The sequence below is a fragment of the Gastrolobium bilobum genome, unplaced genomic scaffold (genome assembly GCF_033153095.1).
Source record: "Gastrolobium bilobum isolate Gb01-03AN ecotype WA unplaced genomic scaffold, APGP_CSIRO_Gbil_v1 utg7006, whole genome shotgun sequence".
In the NCBI taxonomy this organism is placed as follows: Eukaryota; Viridiplantae; Streptophyta; class Magnoliopsida; order Fabales; family Fabaceae; genus Gastrolobium; species Gastrolobium bilobum.
In genome coordinates this window covers 198406-217855 of record NW_026897872.1, presented here as the reverse complement: position 1 = coordinate 217855, position 19450 = coordinate 198406, and the positions used below count along the sequence as shown (strand labels likewise).

At 35.8% G+C, this 19450-nt stretch overlaps 3 protein-coding genes and 1 non-coding gene across 4 annotated transcripts; 3 read left to right on the top strand and 1 right to left on the bottom strand.

Moving 5' to 3' along the window:
- The first annotated feature begins 2150 nt into the window (after positions 1-2150).
- On the top strand, positions 2151-6587 carry LOC133310960 (uncharacterized). The gene is made up of 2 exons (XM_061511956.1): positions 2151-2216; positions 3185-6587. The coding sequence occupies exon 2, from the start codon at positions 3368-3370 to the stop codon at positions 6191-6193; it is 2826 nt and encodes a 941-aa protein (XP_061367940.1). The 5' UTR covers positions 2151-2216; positions 3185-3367; the 3' UTR covers positions 6194-6587.
- A 768-nt stretch (positions 6588-7355) lies between these two features.
- On the top strand, positions 7356-7427 carry TRNAP-UGG (transfer RNA proline (anticodon UGG)). Its single transcript has one exon. It is a non-coding gene; the product is annotated as a tRNA-Pro (tRNA).
- Positions 7428-7671: 244 nt separating this feature from the next.
- On the bottom strand, positions 7672-15776 carry LOC133310954 (uncharacterized). The gene is made up of 7 exons (XM_061511950.1): positions 15287-15776; positions 15049-15198; positions 9494-9634; positions 9323-9397; positions 9005-9118; positions 8377-8891; positions 7672-8286 (listed from the first exon to the last, which is right to left on the bottom strand). The coding sequence occupies exons 1-7, from the start codon at positions 15774-15776 to the stop codon at positions 7672-7674; spliced, it is 2100 nt and encodes a 699-aa protein (XP_061367934.1).
- A 2850-nt stretch (positions 15777-18626) lies between these two features.
- Positions 18627-19101, top strand: LOC133310956 (heavy metal-associated isoprenylated plant protein 19). The gene is made up of 2 exons (XM_061511951.1): positions 18627-18741; positions 18830-19101. Exons 1-2 carry the CDS (start codon positions 18627-18629, stop codon positions 19099-19101), a joined length of 387 nt encoding a protein of 128 aa, XP_061367935.1.
- Positions 19102-19450: the final 349 nt, after the last annotated feature.

Genomic DNA, 19450 nt, shown 5'->3' with positions numbered 1-19450 from the left:
CAGACAACTGGAAATGTTGATTTGGATAAGCAACATCCTATTGCAAAAGATCAAGAAGCTGGGAATGACTTTCCCATTGAGGAAGATCAAGGTAGAGAGGATGACAATAATCTGGAGGATTACTTGCTATCTTGTGATAGGACTATGAGGAATATAAGGCCTCCTAGCAGGTGTGCACATGCTGATGTTATTGCATTTGCTCTCCAAGTGGGAGATGTGGTTGAATATGATGAGCCCAGTTTCCTATAAGGAAGCTATGGGACTGGACTTTAAGGTAAATTGGCTGAAGGCCATGCAAGAAGAGATGAATTCTCTTAAAAAGAATAAAACCTGGGTTTTGATGGAGCATCTTAAGAACATAAAGTCCTTTAACTTCATCCTTGCTCCAATTCACATTAATTTACCTTCAAAACAAGCAAGAATCAGTTATGTTAGTTCCTAATTCAACTTTCATGCTTTTTCATCATATAATCCTAAGTTTTTTTGCTTTTGAGTATATAGTTCATGTGATATCAGCCCTAAAAATATGATAAACTAAAAGTTTATCAAAGACCAAAATTTATACTAACCCTTAAAAAAAAATTTGGTGTATGACTTATACTATAAATTAATCCCAACACAAACCCTAATATTGTTTTTTTTCTAAACTCAAATGCAATAGCTAATTGATCACATTGTCCTTATTTTAAATATTTTTACCACTTTACCCCTCTTATAGAAGTATATATTAATATGTCTCTCTTCTCAAATTATATATCAAACTAACCTTGTTTGATCAAAATTTGATTGACACTTATTCACACTTATTCGAATAAATGAGTTAGTTACTCCAGTAAATGATTTACAAATGATCTTTTAAACTATTTAATTTTTTTTACCTTTTACTAAAACATAATATTAATTTGTCTCTGTTTGACCGTTGACTGGGCAACTTACTAGAATACTTCACCCACGTACTCGAGTAAGTTTCATGAATAACATTTTCGTCTTCATAGGTGTCCTTTAAGGTAACGATGTTAGGGTGTTTTGATAAGTGCCTCATGATCTAAACCTCTCTCCTCACATCTTCGATGTCGATTGCAGTTCTCAGCTTCTTCTTCGATATCGATTTGCACGTTAACTTCTCTCTAGTTTCCTTGTCTGTGTGTACAGGTACGTTATAATGAACTCGCCCCAATCCAACTCGCGACCCAACTCTTATCGAACCTCGATCTCGCGCCCTATTGGGTCCTTCAAAATAGTGAATTTCGGTCCCTTCTCGTTGTTGGTGTTGCTTAAGTCGTAATTAATAATGGAAGGATTTTCCTTTTCCTTCTTCCCTTTCTTTTTTTTCCGTCTCCTCGTGAGAACCCGGAGGGGGGGGGGGGCTGTGCAACAATTACCTATGAGTCGAAGTTGTAAAAAGTTAGGCTTTTACGAGGCTTCGTTCAGATAGGTATTCTGAATTTTCAGATCTAGCTTCCAATTGAATCCGAATATGATTTCCTAAAAAAATGAGGGAAATAGGAGGGTAAGAATTATAGAAGAAAAAAATAAAAATAAAAATATTGGCTTTTCATAATGGGTACAACGAAAACGGAAGAAAAAGTGGAAAATTCTAGAGTAGAAGAAATATACTCAAATAGATTGAGCTAGTATTTGAGTAACTTAAAATCATGAAAAGTACTTGAGTATGCAAAACTCCTCGTCTTGTATATAACTACGCTCGAATAGGTGGAGCTAGTATTCAAATAACTTAAAATCACGAAAAGTATTTGAGTATACAAAACTCCTCCGCTTGTATATAACTCGGCTCGAATAGGTCGAGTTAGTATTCGAGTAACTTAAAATCACGAAAAATATTTGAGTATGCAAAACTCCTCTACTCGTATATAACTCAGTTAACGGTCAAACAAGGGCATATGAGTGAAATGTTTTGATACGAGAGTAAAAATGTAATATTTATTTTAATAAGGGGTAAAAAGGTCAGTCATCCTATAATTTGAAAAGAGAGATAAAGTGATAAAAAAATTTAAAATAAGGGCAAAACGGTCAATCATGCATTGAATTAATTTTGGGCTGGACCATGTTAATAAGCCGGGTTGGATCACAATGAGTTCAAAAATTAGGACTAGTTAATATATATGAGGGTGGTGACTGACTGTGTCGTGCAATGGTTGTCAGAATCTGAATTCATCGGTCCTTCTCTCTCCCACTTCTTTTTCCTTCTTCTGAAGGTTCGTACAACTACTTATTCTCTAATTTTCATTTGCTTTGTTTTCAAGATCTTATTTCTTCTTTTTTTATTTTTCAGTTGATGCTTTATCGACTTTAGGGTTTTTTTTTTTTTTTTTCCCCTTACAATGCATGTTCAAATTGTTGAGTGCATTCCCTGGAAGAAGAGGAAACTAATGGTTGCTTTTATTTCTTTCTAGCTTTTTCTTTGATACTTTTTATTTTTCTTTTGCTTTTTCATATTTTGTTGTTTCTGCTGTTTATTTCGAATTTTGTTAGGGTTTTTTTTGCCTGTTACTTGAATACTGTTCTGTTAGGGTTTTTGTTGTTTCAGTTGTGTATTTGAATGCTGTTCTGTTTTTGGAATTTGAATGATACCCATTTAGTCATAATCCTTCTATTGGGAGCTTGCAGAGTGTGTGTGGATGCGGGTTCCTTTTTGGTGTTTATGTAAAGTGTATTTTAAAGGGCGTTCCCTTGTTGGGTTTCTCTTTGATACAGTTGTTGGATTGAAGCATTTTTACCCATGGTTTTGGAATTATGTACTCCCCGTTTATTGTTGCTACTTTCTAGCATGCATTTGGTTTTTGTGGTTGCCTAAAAAAGTTTAGATTTGCTTTATGTGCTACCTGAAAGAAAAGAAGAGTGAAATGAGGAGGAGGGGAACGGGAATAAGGTGCCTTGTCCTATTTATTTTCAACATTATGTAGATATTCTTCTTGTTTTGTGTATGAAAAATTCACACGCATACAACAATAGGTGATCACTTATAATTTATGTCATAAGTTTCTATTGTAATTGGTATGTTATTGTTCTAATGGATTTAATGATCCAACCCATCCTCTGATACATTGCTTTTATGTTTGGAAATCTGTTTGCAATATCATTGATTCCTAGTTTCTTACATTCTTTTAATATTTAAATTGACCAATGTAGGATCTAATAGTTGCAAGTTATACAAAATATGCAGGGTCAATCTGAATTTGAGGACTTACTTTTGGGGGACTGGTGGCCATGGGGGTGTTGGAAGGTTTATTCACTCTGCATTTTGATTTGGTCCAGCTGTTCTCAGAGCAGTCAAATTAAATGTAGCTTGTTTGTCTGTGCACTTGGCCATAGCACTTACTGTAAGGTTCTGAGATCTGGATCTTTGATGGACTGCAATAAAGAAGAGGCCTTAAGGGCCAAGGACATTGCTGAAAAGAAGATGGAAAGAAGAGATTTCATGGGGGCACGTAAAATTGCTCTTAAGGCTCAGCAGCTGTATCCTGATCTGGAAAATATAGCTCAAATGCTTTTTGTTTGTGATGTGCATTGCTCTGCTGAGCTGAAATTGTTTGGTAATGAGATGGACTGGTACAGAATTCTGCAACTTGAACAGACTGCTAACGATCTTATGATCAAGAAGCAATACAAGAAGTTTGCTCTCCAACTGCATCCCGACAAAAACAAGTTTTCTGGTGCAGAAGCTGCATTTAAGCTGATTGGTGAAGCTCAAAGAGTGCTTTTGGACAAAGATAAACGAACTATCCATGACATGAAGCGTAGGGTTCCAATGAACAAAACTGCCACGTCACGTCATAGTCAGCAGAAGGCTCCTATGAATTTTAATTCTGCGGTGAAAACCAATGTAAAGCCCAGTTTTACGAACTTGAATGCTCAGCAGCAGCAGCAGCAATCTAGGACGCCAGTGCAGCAAAGGCACAACTATAGCCGCCCTACTTTTTGGACTGTCTGCCCTTTTTGTTCTGTTAAATATCAGTATTATAGAGAAGTTTTAAATAAACCTCTCCGTTGTCAGCAGTGCAATAGGCCCTTCATTGCTTATGATGTGGATATGCAAAATACATCACCAGCAACTAATTCAAGTCAGAAAGCTTTTGGCCATCATTTGAATCATGATGCTTTCAAGATGGGTGCTGGATTTCAAGGAAATCTGCATGCTGAGAAGTCCAATACAGAGCCTTATGACAATAAAGGCACTACTGATGTCTCTAGGAAGCCAAATGGAAAGAGAAAGAGTAACCAGGTGGCGGAATCTAGTGAAAGTTCTGATTCTACAGGTAGCACGGATTCTGAAGATAATATGGTTGCTGGCGAGGATGGTTTTCCTGGTGTAGAAGACCATTCAACTTATAGAGAAGAGCATCCACGGAGATCTACACGTCAAAAACATCAAGTTTCCTATGAGGAGAATGCAAGTGACAATGATGAGGTAAAACGGAATCATCTGTATTCTGAAGAGAACTTATTAAATAGAAACAAGGAAACTAAAAAAGTGAGGGGAAAAGAAGCAGTGGGAGACTCAAAGCATGTGGATGAAACATCCGAGCATCCTTCTCCTTATTCAGTCTCCAAAGCAGCAAATCATCCAAATATTTATGTCTATCCTGATGCAGAGTTCAGTGACTTTGGCAAGGATAGGAAAAAAGAATGTTTTGCTGCTGGGCAGACTTGGGCTATTTATGATACAGCGGAGGGCATGCCTAGATTCTATGCTTTAATCAGAAAAGTTCTCTCTCCTGGATTTAAGCTGCGGATAACATGGTTTGAACCAAGTCCAGATGACGATGATGAAATCAACTGGGTAAATGAGGAATTGCCTGTTGCTTGTGGGAAATATAAACTTGGTGGCACTGACACCACTGAAGATTATCTGATGTTCTCTCATCTGATTTTGAGTGAAAAGATTGGGCGCAATACTTTTAAAGTGTATCCTAAAAAAGGAGAAACTTGGGCTCTTTTTAAAAATTGGGATATCAAATGGCACATGGATGTGGAATCTCATCAGCAGTATGAATATGAGTTTGTTGAAGTCTTGTCGGATTATGTCGAAGGTGAGGGTGTATCTGTTGCATACTTGGCTAAGTTGAAAGGTTTTGTATGTCTTTTTTCTCAAATTACTATGGAAGATAACCAATCATTTCAAATTCCACCAGTGGAGTTATTTAGATTCTCTCACAGGGTTCCATCTTTCAAAATGACTGGTGAGGAAGGAGTAGGCGTTCATATAGGATCTTATGAACTTGATCCTGCAGCTTTGCCGACGAATATTGAAGAGATTGCTGTTCCTGAAAATTTGGATGTGAAGGCTGGACATAGTTCAAAACCACTGATGACATCTGAGGGAGATGATGTATCTATTTCTAAGGTTGATGTGGAAAGAAGCAATTTGGCAGATGAGGTCAAGGACTCCATTGATGACATTGATGATGGTCATGCTCCTCCAGCTTCGGCCCCAGAAGATATCGAAATACCAGCAGCTTCGACCCCAGAAGATATTGAAATTCCAGAACCTCAGTTCTTCAATTTTGATGCTGGGAGGTCCCTTGAAAAGTTTCAGATTGGTCAGATTTGGGCATTTTACAGTGATGAGGATGGACTGCCAAAATACTATGGTCAGGTTAATGTGATTAAAACTAGTCCAGTTCTTGAATTGCGTGTTTATTGGCTTAATTGCTGCGGGCTACCAGAGAATACCACTGAATGGGAAGACAAAGACATGCTTATTTCCTGTGGCAGATTTAAAGTTAGTAAAACAGTTGCAAATGCCAGCATTTATAGGAACACCTCTTGTGTTTCCCATCAGGTGCATGCTGATGCTGTTGGTAAGAATAAGAATTATTATGCCATTTTTCCAAGGAAAGGTGAAGTTTGGGCATTATATAGAAATTGGTCAAGTAAAATAAAATATTCTGACTTGAAAAATTGGGAGTATGACATAGTGGAAGTTCTTGAAGAAACTGATTTGTTTATGGATGTTTTAGTTTTGGAGTTTGTTAGTGGTTTTAGTTCAGTTTTCAGGGCTAAATCAAATGATGGATCAGCTGTCAACCTGAGAATACCCAGAAAAGAGTTGCTTAGGTTCTCGCACCAAATCCCAGCTTTCAAACTGACAGAAGAGCATGGCAGCAATCTGAGAGGCTTCTGGGAACTTGATCCAGGTGCGCTGCCAATTCATTATTATGGCTCGAGATGAAAGGGGCTGAGAAAGAAGCTCAAATTTGCGAACCTGGTGGCGTTTTGTAAAGACAGCACCTGAGGTGTAACATTTTGGTAATTGTTCCGGCTGAAGGTTGCTGTGCCTGGTTCTTAGTTGCATTCTTGGTTCTGTTTCTGATGATCCATTGGGGAATCCCAGTTGCAGTGTGTGAATTGTTAAGTTTTAGGCTCCGAATTGCTAAAGGAAGTTAGTTTACCATTCACATGCGGGTGCATTCGCTTCACATATAGAAGTTATATTTATCTGTTTTATTATCTTCATTAGATATCTATCTGTCTAGTAGAAAAGACTAAGACTGACTTGCATGTCTGACGTTAAACTGGACTAGTCAGTCATGGCAAATATAATATTTCTTTCCCTCTCTCTCTCTCTCTCCTCTCTTTGGCTTTCGCTTGCTTTTCTGGGCTCATTGACCAATTTAAATTTTTTTTTTTTTTTTTTACCAATATGTGTGCATTTGAAAAATAAAATATTTACCATGAAATGTTGTGGAAGAGAATGCTCAAATTATAGGTCTAATGCCTCTGCTTTAATTAGAAAAAAGAAGTTCATCTTGAAAGTAATCACACGAGAGGTGTTGTTGACCTGCGTCATGTGCGTCTCACGTGATACAATTGTGTGATCTCAATTCTATCCCGTCTGCCCCCACTCCAACTCCAACAGTGGCGTGCTCGTATTTATTTTTTCTTCTTAAATTGAAATGAAAATGTTAAACATATCAAAGTCTTGTCGACCTCAACATGATAAATATTTTTTGAATCCAATAATTTTTTTTCCCTCGTGTTTTACCTACATTGCTATATCAATATGTGCCTGTGATTCTAAGATGTTTTAAAATATGTGACAAGGGCAAATCGTATGCACAAGAAATGGACCCTGAGTTGTTGATAAATTTCTGGCTTGAACACATGGTGGAAAAATAGAAGCGTAGAGCTAGGAGCTAATATTCCAACATCATGGAAAATTCCGAAAACGCAAGACTGAGAAAACATGTTTCTGAATGACAAGAATATTTCCCATTTTCTGGGTTTCGTTTTAGAATCACTCACATATCCAGTATACTGTCACCTTAACTAATCTGTTTTATAATAGTTGAACAATAAGTTTCATTAAATTTCGTTTCACCCCAATCAAAGAAGGGCATTTGGTCTAGTGGTATGATTCTCGCTTTGGGTGCGAGAGGTCCCGAGTTCGATTCTCGGAATGCCCCAAATTTTTGCTTATTTAAGCATTATATTCTTTTACAACGACTTTTTAACAAAACAAAGCAAAAGCTCCAAAGAATATTGTCTTTCACCAACCAAAGTGAAAAAAAAAAATCTTAAAACTAGCAATTTACATTCCGAGAGTGTTCAATTTTTAGCAAATATATTTCATTATTATAGATCTCACCATCACCAAATAACAAAAAAGAAAAAGCAGATTAACTTAAAATTAACTAATCAGCAAAGCAACTAGTGAGAGAAGACCTTATAGATGCGCTGAGGAACCTTGCGAAATAAAGCCAACATGAGATCCAAGTAAAGAGGGAGTTGAACCAATACAAAAAATGATACTGGCAAACATGTTAGAGCATATATGAGATAAGTTGAAGAAGATTTCAATCCATATTCAATGATATAGAAATGCCCTGCACAGAAAGAAACCAACACAGATGCTATAGATGTCCATAGTGAAGTCATTCCCAGAAGAAGCTTTCTTGGTAAATCCACAGCAAAATCCTTTTCTTGGTAGCGAGATGTGAGTATTGAAAGAAATAAAACAAGGGCTGTGACCGAGGAGCATAGTGCAACAAGTGATGCTACAGCGAATACGTTGAAATCTACTTGTCCACCCAACAATGGCATACCAGTATTTTCATCGTTACCTCCTGGTATTGATGTTGCGGTTGTGAATGCAACACTTGCAACAAGTGCTGCAATTACTGAGCATGATTCTGATGTCTTTTCCAGCCATTTCCTTCCCTCTTTCACAACTTGTCCATGAGTATTAAGGAACACCTGTTTCGCTGTTTGTCCCTTGTTATTGTAACGTGCATAGAAATTTGGTGGCATGGAATTCTTAACAAGCTGAAAAAGCCACAAAAACTATTTAATTGTTGGGAAATGAATGATTAATTAGGCTAATTTGTCAAGATTTCTTAAATTTTTTTTTTTTACCTTATACCATTTATATTCCCACTGCATTTGCATTGCAGCACCAGGGACACGCCAAGGCCTGTGTTCCCTACAAGTGGCAGCAAGGTGCAATGCACTGTTACCTTGATTGTCTATTTGATGAAATGCACGCTCTTTTACTAAATTCTTCTTTGTCAGCAGGTTGTAGACACGAGGCTGTCTATTCTCTATGGCCAAAAGAACAACATTCTTGTTATCATGGTTCACATCATGGATTGCCACCGGAAAGGTAGTTAGGATCTTTTCTACCATTTCAGTTACTCCCATCTTTGCTGCAATTAAAATTGGTGATTCCCTTCCCCTTTTTTTATCAATATCTCCTTTGTTCATATTACTATCTATTTTTTCTCCACCCTTGTCATGCTGAAAAGCAAGGGAATTATTTCCAGTATAATCATACTTATACAAAGAAGCTCGCTGAATCAATTCATCCATCACTTGCTTAGCCCTCATGTGTTTCTCCTTCTTTCGTTGAATTTTCTCTATCCAAGATGCTCCTATATGTCACTCAATTTAGACAAGTATACACATAAATGAGTTGTTTATTTTAGTCCACTTAAGACTACACATCAACAATGGTATTGGTAATAATACATGATGATGTACTTACCAACACCGAAAAGGATTAGCAAGGCCTTCATCATAAAGGTTAGAAATCGGATGAAGACTTCCCAATTCGGAGGGAATCGATTGGATTTCTTTTCTTTCCTTGCTCGCTCTTGCTCTATACAATAACATAGAAAATGTTAGGCAATGAGTATTCAGAACAACCTTAAGTTGAACATTGCCTGTGGAAGATAGACTAAGAGAGTTTGCTAATAATCAATAGTTCAAAACCATGAATGCAATACTTGAAATTTCTTGATAGCTGATAAGTTCTAATTTATGTTTAGAGGGTAGGAACAAGATAGGAGGAAATAATGATTACCACATTTGAGGTAGCATGATTGTGAGAGATTTCCTTCATCATCAGTTGCAGTTTTGCTATCCTTTGTGCCTATTGCTGTAACTCAGCATAACAGATTGAAGAGTTAGCTGGCCATATACATGAAATAGGTAAACCATGCCAAACTGAATAAATGAAATAGGATTCACGTACTTATAACTTTAACTGCATTCTTCAACAAATATAAGAAGCTGATGCATGTTCCGTAGTTCATTGGATAGTTAAAAATCTGTGTGTCTCCTCTACTACCGCTTAGGTCTTCTGTTTCTTCCTTCAGCTCATCAACAATCAAACCTGCTATTGAAAAGAAGTTTTTGTATATTGATATTGAATAAATTACATGAGTGAGTATTTATACAAGAAAGAATCGCTAAGAATGACTAAGCGATGACTAATCAATCCTATCACAATCCTAATCACAATCAATTCTAATCAATCACAATTAATCCTAATCAATCATAATCAATCATAATCAATCCTAATTAATAGGAAATAAAAACGGAAACATGTTTGAATTCTAATTTTCTACACTCCCCCTCAAGTTGGGAGGTAAATATTGATCATTCCCAACTTGCCAATCAAGTCTTCGAATGCTGGACGGTGTAGGCCCTTGGTAAGGACATCTGCCGTTTGCTCTTTGGTTGGAACATATATCAAATGCACACTTCCATCATCTAATTTTTCTTTGATGAAGTGACGATCAACTTCCACGTGCTTTGTTCGATCATGATGCACAGGATTTTGAGCAATGCTAACAGCTGCCTTGTTGTCACAATATAGTTTTATTGGCAGGGAATATGAAATCTTCAACTCTTGAAGAAGTCTTCTTAACCAGATTCCTTCACAAACTCCATGAGCTAAAGCTCGAAATTCTGCTTCAGCACTACTTCTTGCAACCACTGTTTGCTTTTTGCTTCTCCAAGTAACAAGATTTCCCCACACATAGGTGCAATAGCCTGAGGTAGATCTTCTGTCTACTGATGAGCCTGCCCAATCTGCATCAGTGTAGATTTCAATTGTCCTTTTATACCCCTTTTTAAAGAATAATCCTCTTCCTGGAGTATTCTTGAGGTATCTAAGCACCCTATAGACTGCACTAAGATGCTTCTCCTTGGGTGAGTGCATGAATTGACTAAGCATACTCACCGCAAAGGCAATGTCAGGACGCGTATGAGATAAGTAGATTAGTTTACCAACCAATCGCTGATATTGTTCTTTATCCACCTCATTCCCATCTTCAATACCTAACTTGGTATTAGGTTCCACAGGTGTCTCAGCAGGTTTACACCCTAACATTCCTGTTTCCAACAAAAGATCTAGAACATATTTCTTTTGTGTTAGAGTGATGCCTGTTTTGCTCCTAGCAACTTCCATACCAAGGAAATATTTGAGAGTGCCAAGGTCTTTGAGTTCAAATTGAGCTGCTAGAAATTTCTTCAAGGTGTTCAATTCCTCAATATCATCACCTGTAAGAATTATATCATCTACATATACAATAAGAATAGCAATTTTACCATCCTTAGAGTGTTTGTGGAAGAGAGTATGATCAGTCTGTGCTTGAATGAAGCCTCTTCTTTTGACTGCTTGTGTGAATTTGTCGAACCATTCTCTGGGAGACTGTTTCAATCCATATAGAGACTTTTTTAGTTTACACACTGATTCATTTCCCCTTTCAAAACCAGGTGGAGGATCCATATAGACTTCTTCATGTAAGTCACCATTTAGGAATGCATTCTTCACATCTAACTGTTGCAGAGGCCAATCTAGATTGGCAGCAAGAGATAAGAGAACTCGGATGGTATTGACTTTAGCAACCGGAGCAAAAGTCTCATGATAATCTATCCCATGAGTCTGAGTGAAACCCTTTGCAACCAATCTTGCCTTGTATCTGTTGATGCTATTATCTGCATTGAATTTTATTGTAAACACCCATTTGCATCCTACTGCCTTTTTTCCTTTGGGTAGGGTCACTATCTCCCAAGTTCCATTTCTTTCTAAAGCATTCATTTCTTCAAAGACAGCATCCCTCCATTTTTTATCATTGAGAGCCTCATGTATATTTCTCGGTATCTTTGTACTATCCAACATAGTATTGAAAGCACGAAACCCTGGGGACAACTTTCCATATGAAATATGATTAGAAATAGGATGAGTAGTACAAGATCGAGTACCTTTTCTGAGAGCAATGAGCAAGTGTAGATCATTTTCACCATGACACTCAAGTATTGGGGTGCTGGAACTAGAACATGGTTCAGAATCCTGGCAGTGTAGAGGCTCTGGGTTATTCACACTTTGAGGAGGCTTTCGCCTGCTATAAACTTGTCCCCATGTTGAGGAGGCTCCTGATGGTGAGGATTCTGTAGCTCCCCCTGTTTCCAAAAGTAGAGGTAATACTGTGGCATTAATAGGTTCCCATGACTGATCTTCATCTACTCCTATAGACTCCCCCTGAAGAGAAGTCGAGGGGAAGAAAGGGTCATTCTCAGAAAAAGTGACATCCATAGAGACAAAGACCTTACGAAGAGAGGGTGAATAACACTTATAGCCACGTTGAGTAGGAGAATAACCAATAAAGACACACTGGAGAGACTTAGGATCAAGCTTAGACCGTTGATGGGAGGGAATATGGACAAATACAACACAACCAAATAACTTGAGAGGTAAGGAGGAGACACCTCGGAAGGAAGGGAAGATACGAACAAGACTAGAAAGAGGAGACTGAAATTTCAGAATGCGAGATGGCATTCGATTTATCAGATACGAGGCAGTGAGAACTGCCTCTCCCCAAAGATATTTAGGAACACTCGTGGTAAACATAAGAGCCCGAGCAACTTCAAGGAGATGTCGGTTTTTTCTTTCCGCAACTCCGTTTTGTTGGGGTGTGTCAGGACACGAGCTTTGGTGAAGGATGCCATGTTGGGAAAGATATTCTCCAAGAATAGAGTTAAAATACTCTTTGCCATTATCTGTACGAAGAATTTGTATAGCAACTTGGAATTGGGTTTGAACCATGGCATGAAATTTTTTAAACACGGATGCAGCATCGGACTTATCCTTTAGAAGATACACCCAACAAACTCGAGAATGGTCATCAATGAAGGTAATGAACCATCGAGTACCTGAAATATTTTTAACACGGGCTGGACCCCATATGTCGCTATGAATTAAGGAAAATGGGGAAGAGTCATGGTGAACTTTAGAAGGATAATGAGCACGAGTATGCTTGGCAAGTTGACAAATATCACAAGAAAACAAACTTGGACTTTTATTAATAAATAAGTTTGGCAACAACTTCTGAAGATAAATAAAATTTGGATGGCCTAGCCTACGATGCCACAGCATAACATCATTACATGAATCAAAAGGAAACATAGAGTTTTTTTCTACGAAAACAGCTTCATGAGTCACATCCTCCTCAAAGTAGTAAAGTCCACCATCCTCTCTAGCACTGCCAATCATCCTCTCCGAGTCCTGTTCCTGAAAAACACAACCATGTGGAAAGAATTTAGCAAAGCAATGCAACTTAGAGGTGAGCTTGCTAATGGAAATGAGATTACAAGTCAGAGAAGGAACATAAAGAACTGATGTCAAAGTAATCAGCTCAGAAAGTTTAATGGTTCCGTGTCCCGCAATCTGGGAAAAACTGCCATCGGCGATCTTGACCCGAGAAGGTTCAGAATATGGAGTGTATGAACAAAACAAGCCAAGATTACCTGTCATATGATCAGAGGCTCCAGAATCAAGGATCCAATGATTTTGACTATCAACATGGAAAGTTGTACCTTGCTGGACCACATGACTAGTGGCCTTAGGAGGTTGCTCGTGGTAATAAAAAGAGTGTTGTGAGGAAGCCATGAATAAAAAGAGAAGGGTTGACCGTTGATGAAAAATCAAGTTTTGTAAACTTTTGATCTGACCTCTGGAACAGGAAGGGGAGAAGCCGGCGAGAAGGTCTGTGCAAGTCGCGACGGGAAAAAAAACGTCTGGAAGGCGGCGCGTGGTGGCGCGTGCAGCAGCTGACGGCGATGGGTCCAGCGGCGGTCGACTCGTCGGATCCTTCTGAGTCGAATGGTCACCTCACTTTTTTGATCGGAGGTCAGTAAACTAGGTTTCTGTGTTGGACAGATTCAAGGCGGTGTTTAGGAGGTGTTTGACGGTGATGGAAGTGTTTGGATGGTTATTTCAGATTTGAATTAGGGTAGGAACGAACCCGCTCTGATACCATATTGAAAAGAAGTTTTTGTATATTGATATTGAATAAATTACATGAGTGAGTATTTATACAAGAAAGAATCGCTAAGAATGACTAAGCGATGACTAATCAATCCTATCACAATCCTAATCACAATCAATTCTAATCAATCACAATTAATCCTAATCAATCATAATCAATCCTAATCAATCATAATCAATCCTAATTAATAGGAAATAAAAACGGAAACATGTTTGAATTCTAATTTTCTACACCTGCCACAACCGTTTCTCAGATATATATCTATAATGAAACTCAACTTTCATGACATTAGTTTTCACGATGAGCAATGGCATGTAGGTGTGGTGAAAATTGTTATCTATACTACAAACTACAAAGTGGATTTTTTAAATTATAAGATAGAGAAAGTAGATGGGATCTAGTGAAGGTATATGTAAATTGACTTCATAGTAATGGGCCTATAGTAAGCTGAATTTCGAGTTATGGCTCAAGGCATTTGTGAGTTACTGTGGCTGAAAATTGTACTTGATGATCTCAAAATAAAATGTGAGGGACCTATGAAGCTGCTATGTGATAATAAGTCCGCTATTTGTATAGCTCATAATCCAGTTCAACATGATCGGACTAAACATATTGAGGTCGACCGCCATTTCATCAAAGAGAAACTTAATAGCGGGTTGATTACCACTCCATACATTCCCACTGGGCGTCAATTAGCTGATCTATTAACAAAGGGGCTTCCTTCAGACAGATTTCAAGAACTTACTAGCAAGTTGGGAATGATAAATATCTATTCCTCAGCTTGAGGGGGAGTGTTGTAAATAATTATTATTTAGTTATTATTTAGTCATTTATTTGTTGTATTGGGCCAAGCCCATTAGGTCAAAATTAGGTCAAGTATTCTCTATAAATAGAGAACCCTTTGTACAGATTATACACAATTCAATAATATTTCAAATACCCTTTTCTTTCAAGTTCTATACTACAAACTACAAAGTGGATTTTTTAAATTATAAGATAGAGAAAGTAGATGGGATCTAGTGAAGGTATATGTAAATTGACTTCATAGTAATGGGGCCTACATAAAAAGATATATGAAATGTAATTTTATGAACATAGTAATTTATTCTTGCATCTGTATATGAAGTTTCACATCAAAAACTTTTTACATACAAACCGATAACCTACACATGTATTTTTTTCCTTTTGCCTCTTCGAAGGGTTATTACAAGCATTATCCAAAGGTATATATATTTTGGGAATGATCAGTACATAAAAGTATATATGGGAAAAACAAGTATTATGTTGTAGGAAAATTCTTAGATCATGTCATAGAGACAATCAATTGTGGGGGTCGTTATTTTTAAAATAAAAGAAAAGTAAAAGAATTGATGGGTCCACTTTTATGTATTTGTAGAAAAATTGGTTGTGTCATGTGAAAGGAGGAAAACATTACCCAAAGTATATAGGAAAACTAATTGGAAATAATTCTTACAATTATAGATGATCCGATCCAAAAACACCATCCATGTGCTGCTTTTAAAACAATTAGGCTTCATAGCAAGAATATGAAGAGCTGATAAGCCATCCTCATTGACAGAATCCGTAAGGTTTGGGTACAAGCGAATTATTTGAAGTGCCAAACCTATCAAACTCATCAAACTTCAATATTATATATAAAAGTGGAAACAATTATAGTATGTTCCTGAAAATAAATTGACAATGGCACTAACCAAAGTATTCATTAGAGAGGGTAGAATGAAGAATTGTGTCCCCGTTTCTCTTTCTACAAGGCAAGTAGTCATCTTTGTTTTGTAGGTGACCATGGAGGCAAAAAAATGCATCTTTCTTACCATGAATAGCTGCCAAAAAGAGAGGGGTCTCACCTTCAAAATTGAGACACAAAATGAGTTTGGGATCTCTTTTGGCTATAGTATTGCAAATGTCCACATTCCCAAGCTCTGCTGCTACATGTAGAGGAGTGTAACCCTTTGAGTTTGGCATATTTAGAATCGCAAGAGACACATCTTCAGTGATGTTCTCAAGAAGGGTTGTCAAAAAGTTGGTTTGGCCCACATAGACAGCAATGTGTAAGACAGTGTCTTCTGCTTTTGTGATCTTAGCCTCCAATGCTCGAGGGTTGTTCTCGTAGGCCTCTAACACTTCTCTCCACTGGCCTTTCATGGCATAATTAAACAAACTTTCAACCCCAACCTCCTCCATTTCAAGAGCTAGCTAGCTATTTCCCTCAAGATCGATGTAACTATCGATAAATCTAACAAGCTGGTTTACGTCCATATATGTATATACAATAGAGCTTAAATATATATTTTCTTTCTCTATTACTTCTAGCAAAGTATGTTAGAGAAATTAAAAACCATTAATGTAAAGTTACTTAACAACTTAAGTTTCTTTTGGTTGAATTGATTTTTTATATAATATTTGTGAAGTTGCTTAATACACTTAGATAGATTTGGATTTGATACATCATCCACCCATTAAGTCCAATCTCGTGTGAAATGGCATGTTAAAGAAATATAAAACTAACGTAGCCTCGTCAGCTTAAGATCTTGGGTTGAAATGACTTTTTACAAAATTTGCATATTATTATATGGTTTTCCATATTCATAAAATCACGTTGAATGTAAGAGTAAGCTGAAGGAGGAAGCAATGAAATTATTTAGCAATTAAATCTCGTAAGAAACAAATGGACCCAAAAGCAAGATCAGAATGTAGAACGAACATGCAAGTGAGAAGTGGAAAGCATGATGCTATGAATGATAAATAATAGATTTTTAGTTATATTCCTGTCCAATATAGATTACGTTAACTTGCTTTACCTTCCATTCCTTCTATGCAAGATAAGCATTTTCTTGATAGGGAAGGAGATTTAGATTCCAACATACCTCGACCATGGCAAAAGGTTGAAGTACAACATGCTTCTTTTTATTTTTGCTTTTAATCTTAACATTTTCATACATATTTTTGCCTTTGTTTTCTTAGGAACAGGAAAAGAGCATAAAAAGTATATGTATAGGGTTGCTTTTCTCAAATTTTATAATCGCAAGATAAAACATAGAAGTCAGTGGTAACGTGTGGGCACGTGTCCATCCTACTTTTAATCTTTGCACCCCTTCTTAGTTAATTGTCTAGTTGAACTAAACTTCAAAGTTCAAACAGACCATTAGCTTTGTTTTATTTATTCTATAAAGAAGGCGACCCTAAGGAATGTTTGGATTAAAGGAAAGGAATAAAATAGAATAACATTGATATTGTTATTGTTTGAATTGTTTAAAAAAAATTGTTGAAAATAAAATATTAATGTGTGAAAAATTAATTTAACACAAAAGTTTAAATTATTAGATGACGGTAAATTAATAATTTTATATATAATGTATGAGCTCATTTTATTTTATTTTTGGTTTATCTTGTGTTAATATTATCTTATTTTTTATTTTTATTAAAATACAGGGCGGTGGGAATTAAATCTGTAATCATTTGATCAAATGCTCTAATACCATGTTTAAAGGATAAATAATGTATGAGTTCATTTTATTTTTTATTTTTTGGTTTATCTTGTGATAATACCATCTTATTTTTTATTTTTGTTAAAATACAGGGTGGTGGAGATTAAATTTGTGATAATCTATTTCATGTGTATTTCTGTTTTCTTTCCATTAATTTGACGTATATGAGGCAGAACTAATCTCTTTTCCATTCTGTTTACTTCATAAATATTGGAATAACTTTTTTTTATTTTATAAATAAAATATTTTAATATGGGGAGGTTATACTTACTACCTCTTTTTCTTACTATCTCTTACTACCTCTTTTTCTTACTATCTCTTACTACCAAATCTTAATTGTTAATTTTCATCAATCTAACGGTTATAATTTATTGAAAATTAATAATTAATTAATAAGTATGATCCAATAAATTACAACCGTTGGATTGACGAAAATCAACGGTTAAGATTTAGTAATAAGATATAGTAAGTATAACCACTCCTATTAAATATTAATATAATGATTTTATTATATTCCATTTCCGTCCACTATCTTTGGTATCTAAACAAAGTCTTAATTTAAAAGAGTTGAGTCACCATTGAGTTTTAGGAATCCAATTAGAAAATTCAATTCACTCAATAAAATGAAATTTTTATTTAGAATTTTCATTTATTTTAATTTTTCATTTTAATTAGTTTATAATTTTTAAAAATTTCAAGAACACCCTACTCTCTTTAAAGATAATTGCATCTAACTAAATAGAATGAGTTTGATGTTTTTTATTTTAAAGGATATAGAGTTGTGTCACAAACAATGAAAATCATGGGGGAGAAAGTGAGTATTTTTTAATTTATATTTTAAATAAAAAAATATTAGTTTGTGTCTTTTTCTCAATTAAAATGACAAAACTCTTGTATCCAAAAAAATGACACAACTCTATGTCCTTTAATTAAAGGACAAATATTTTTTCCAAAATGGGTTTGGTATTTGTCATTTTAAAGAACATAAAATTGTATCATCATTTTAAGTGAAAGGAAGAGATACACAATGAAAATTATGGACGAGAAAGTGGATAATTTTTTTTAATTTAAATTTTAAATGAAAAACACTAGTTTTAATTAAGATGATCATCCTATAAAGGACAAACATTTTTTCCAAAGTTAAATCATATTTTACTGAAAACTTAATAATAATAGAAAAAAGTTATACTTACTACCAACTAAGTTTATCACTTTATGTTAGTACCTTTTTACTACCCTTAGTTAGTGGTTATAAAAATGATAATAGTTGATCTAATTTAATGGGACGGTTACAGAAGAGAAAAGAGGTAGTAAGAGGTGATAAATTTAATTTATGGTAAGTATAACTTCTCCAAAAAAATTACTAAAAATAAAAAGATGAAAAAGAAAACTCAATCCGAAACGGTGAAAATAATATAGCATTAACCGCCATAACTAACTGTTCGGACACAATCAACCAAAATAACACTTCATAATAATTTCTGAAATCCTTTTCATTTTCGCTTTGCATGGCAGCGTCACGTTCATCCATCAATGTTTCAATTCAATGGGCAAGGACAAAAAAGTTGAGCAAAACAAAGTAATAGTTGTGGAATTTAAGGTTTCGATGCACTGCAACGCTTGTGAGAGAACCGTCGCCAAAACCATATCCAAGTGTAAAGGCACTTCATCTTCTCTCTCTTGAAAATTTGTCCTTTTTTTCTTTTTACCCTGTAATTATATAATAATTGTGGAACTCTGTTTTGTTAGGAGTGGAAAAGTTCATTACAGATATGAACAAGCACCAGGTGGTGGTAACGGGTAGGATCGATCCGAAAAGAGTCTTGAAGAAACTAAAGAAGAAGACAGGGAAGAGAGTGGAGATTGTGTCTAACAAGGATGAGGAGTCCAACGACGAATCTAATGAATCGGATAAACTTGTTCTAATGCACCCTTTTGTGCTTCAAAATGATTGTTGCATAAGCACTGAAGCCTTGATGATGTTCAGTGATGAGAACCCAAATGCATGTGCACTAATGTAGAGAACAACTAGTTATGTTGGAGAGTTTTTTTATTTGTTATTCTTTGATATTGTATTTGTAAAATCATCCTATTCGATACTTCATTAAGAGCCATATAATAAATCTTATTATGGGATTCGTTACAGCACCATAAAATAATTAAATAACCCATTACATGCATTTGGGTTCTCATCACCGTATAATAAATGAATTTCTTTCAAGGTTTTTTGTTTGCTATGATGATAAGAAATTGATTTGATTTAAATTTTTATATTTGGATTGGGACAGATATTCTTTTCGGTAGTTTCTATCCTGTCTTTTTGTTAGTATATATAATAGGCGTTAATAGCTCTCCGGTCACTGCAGATGA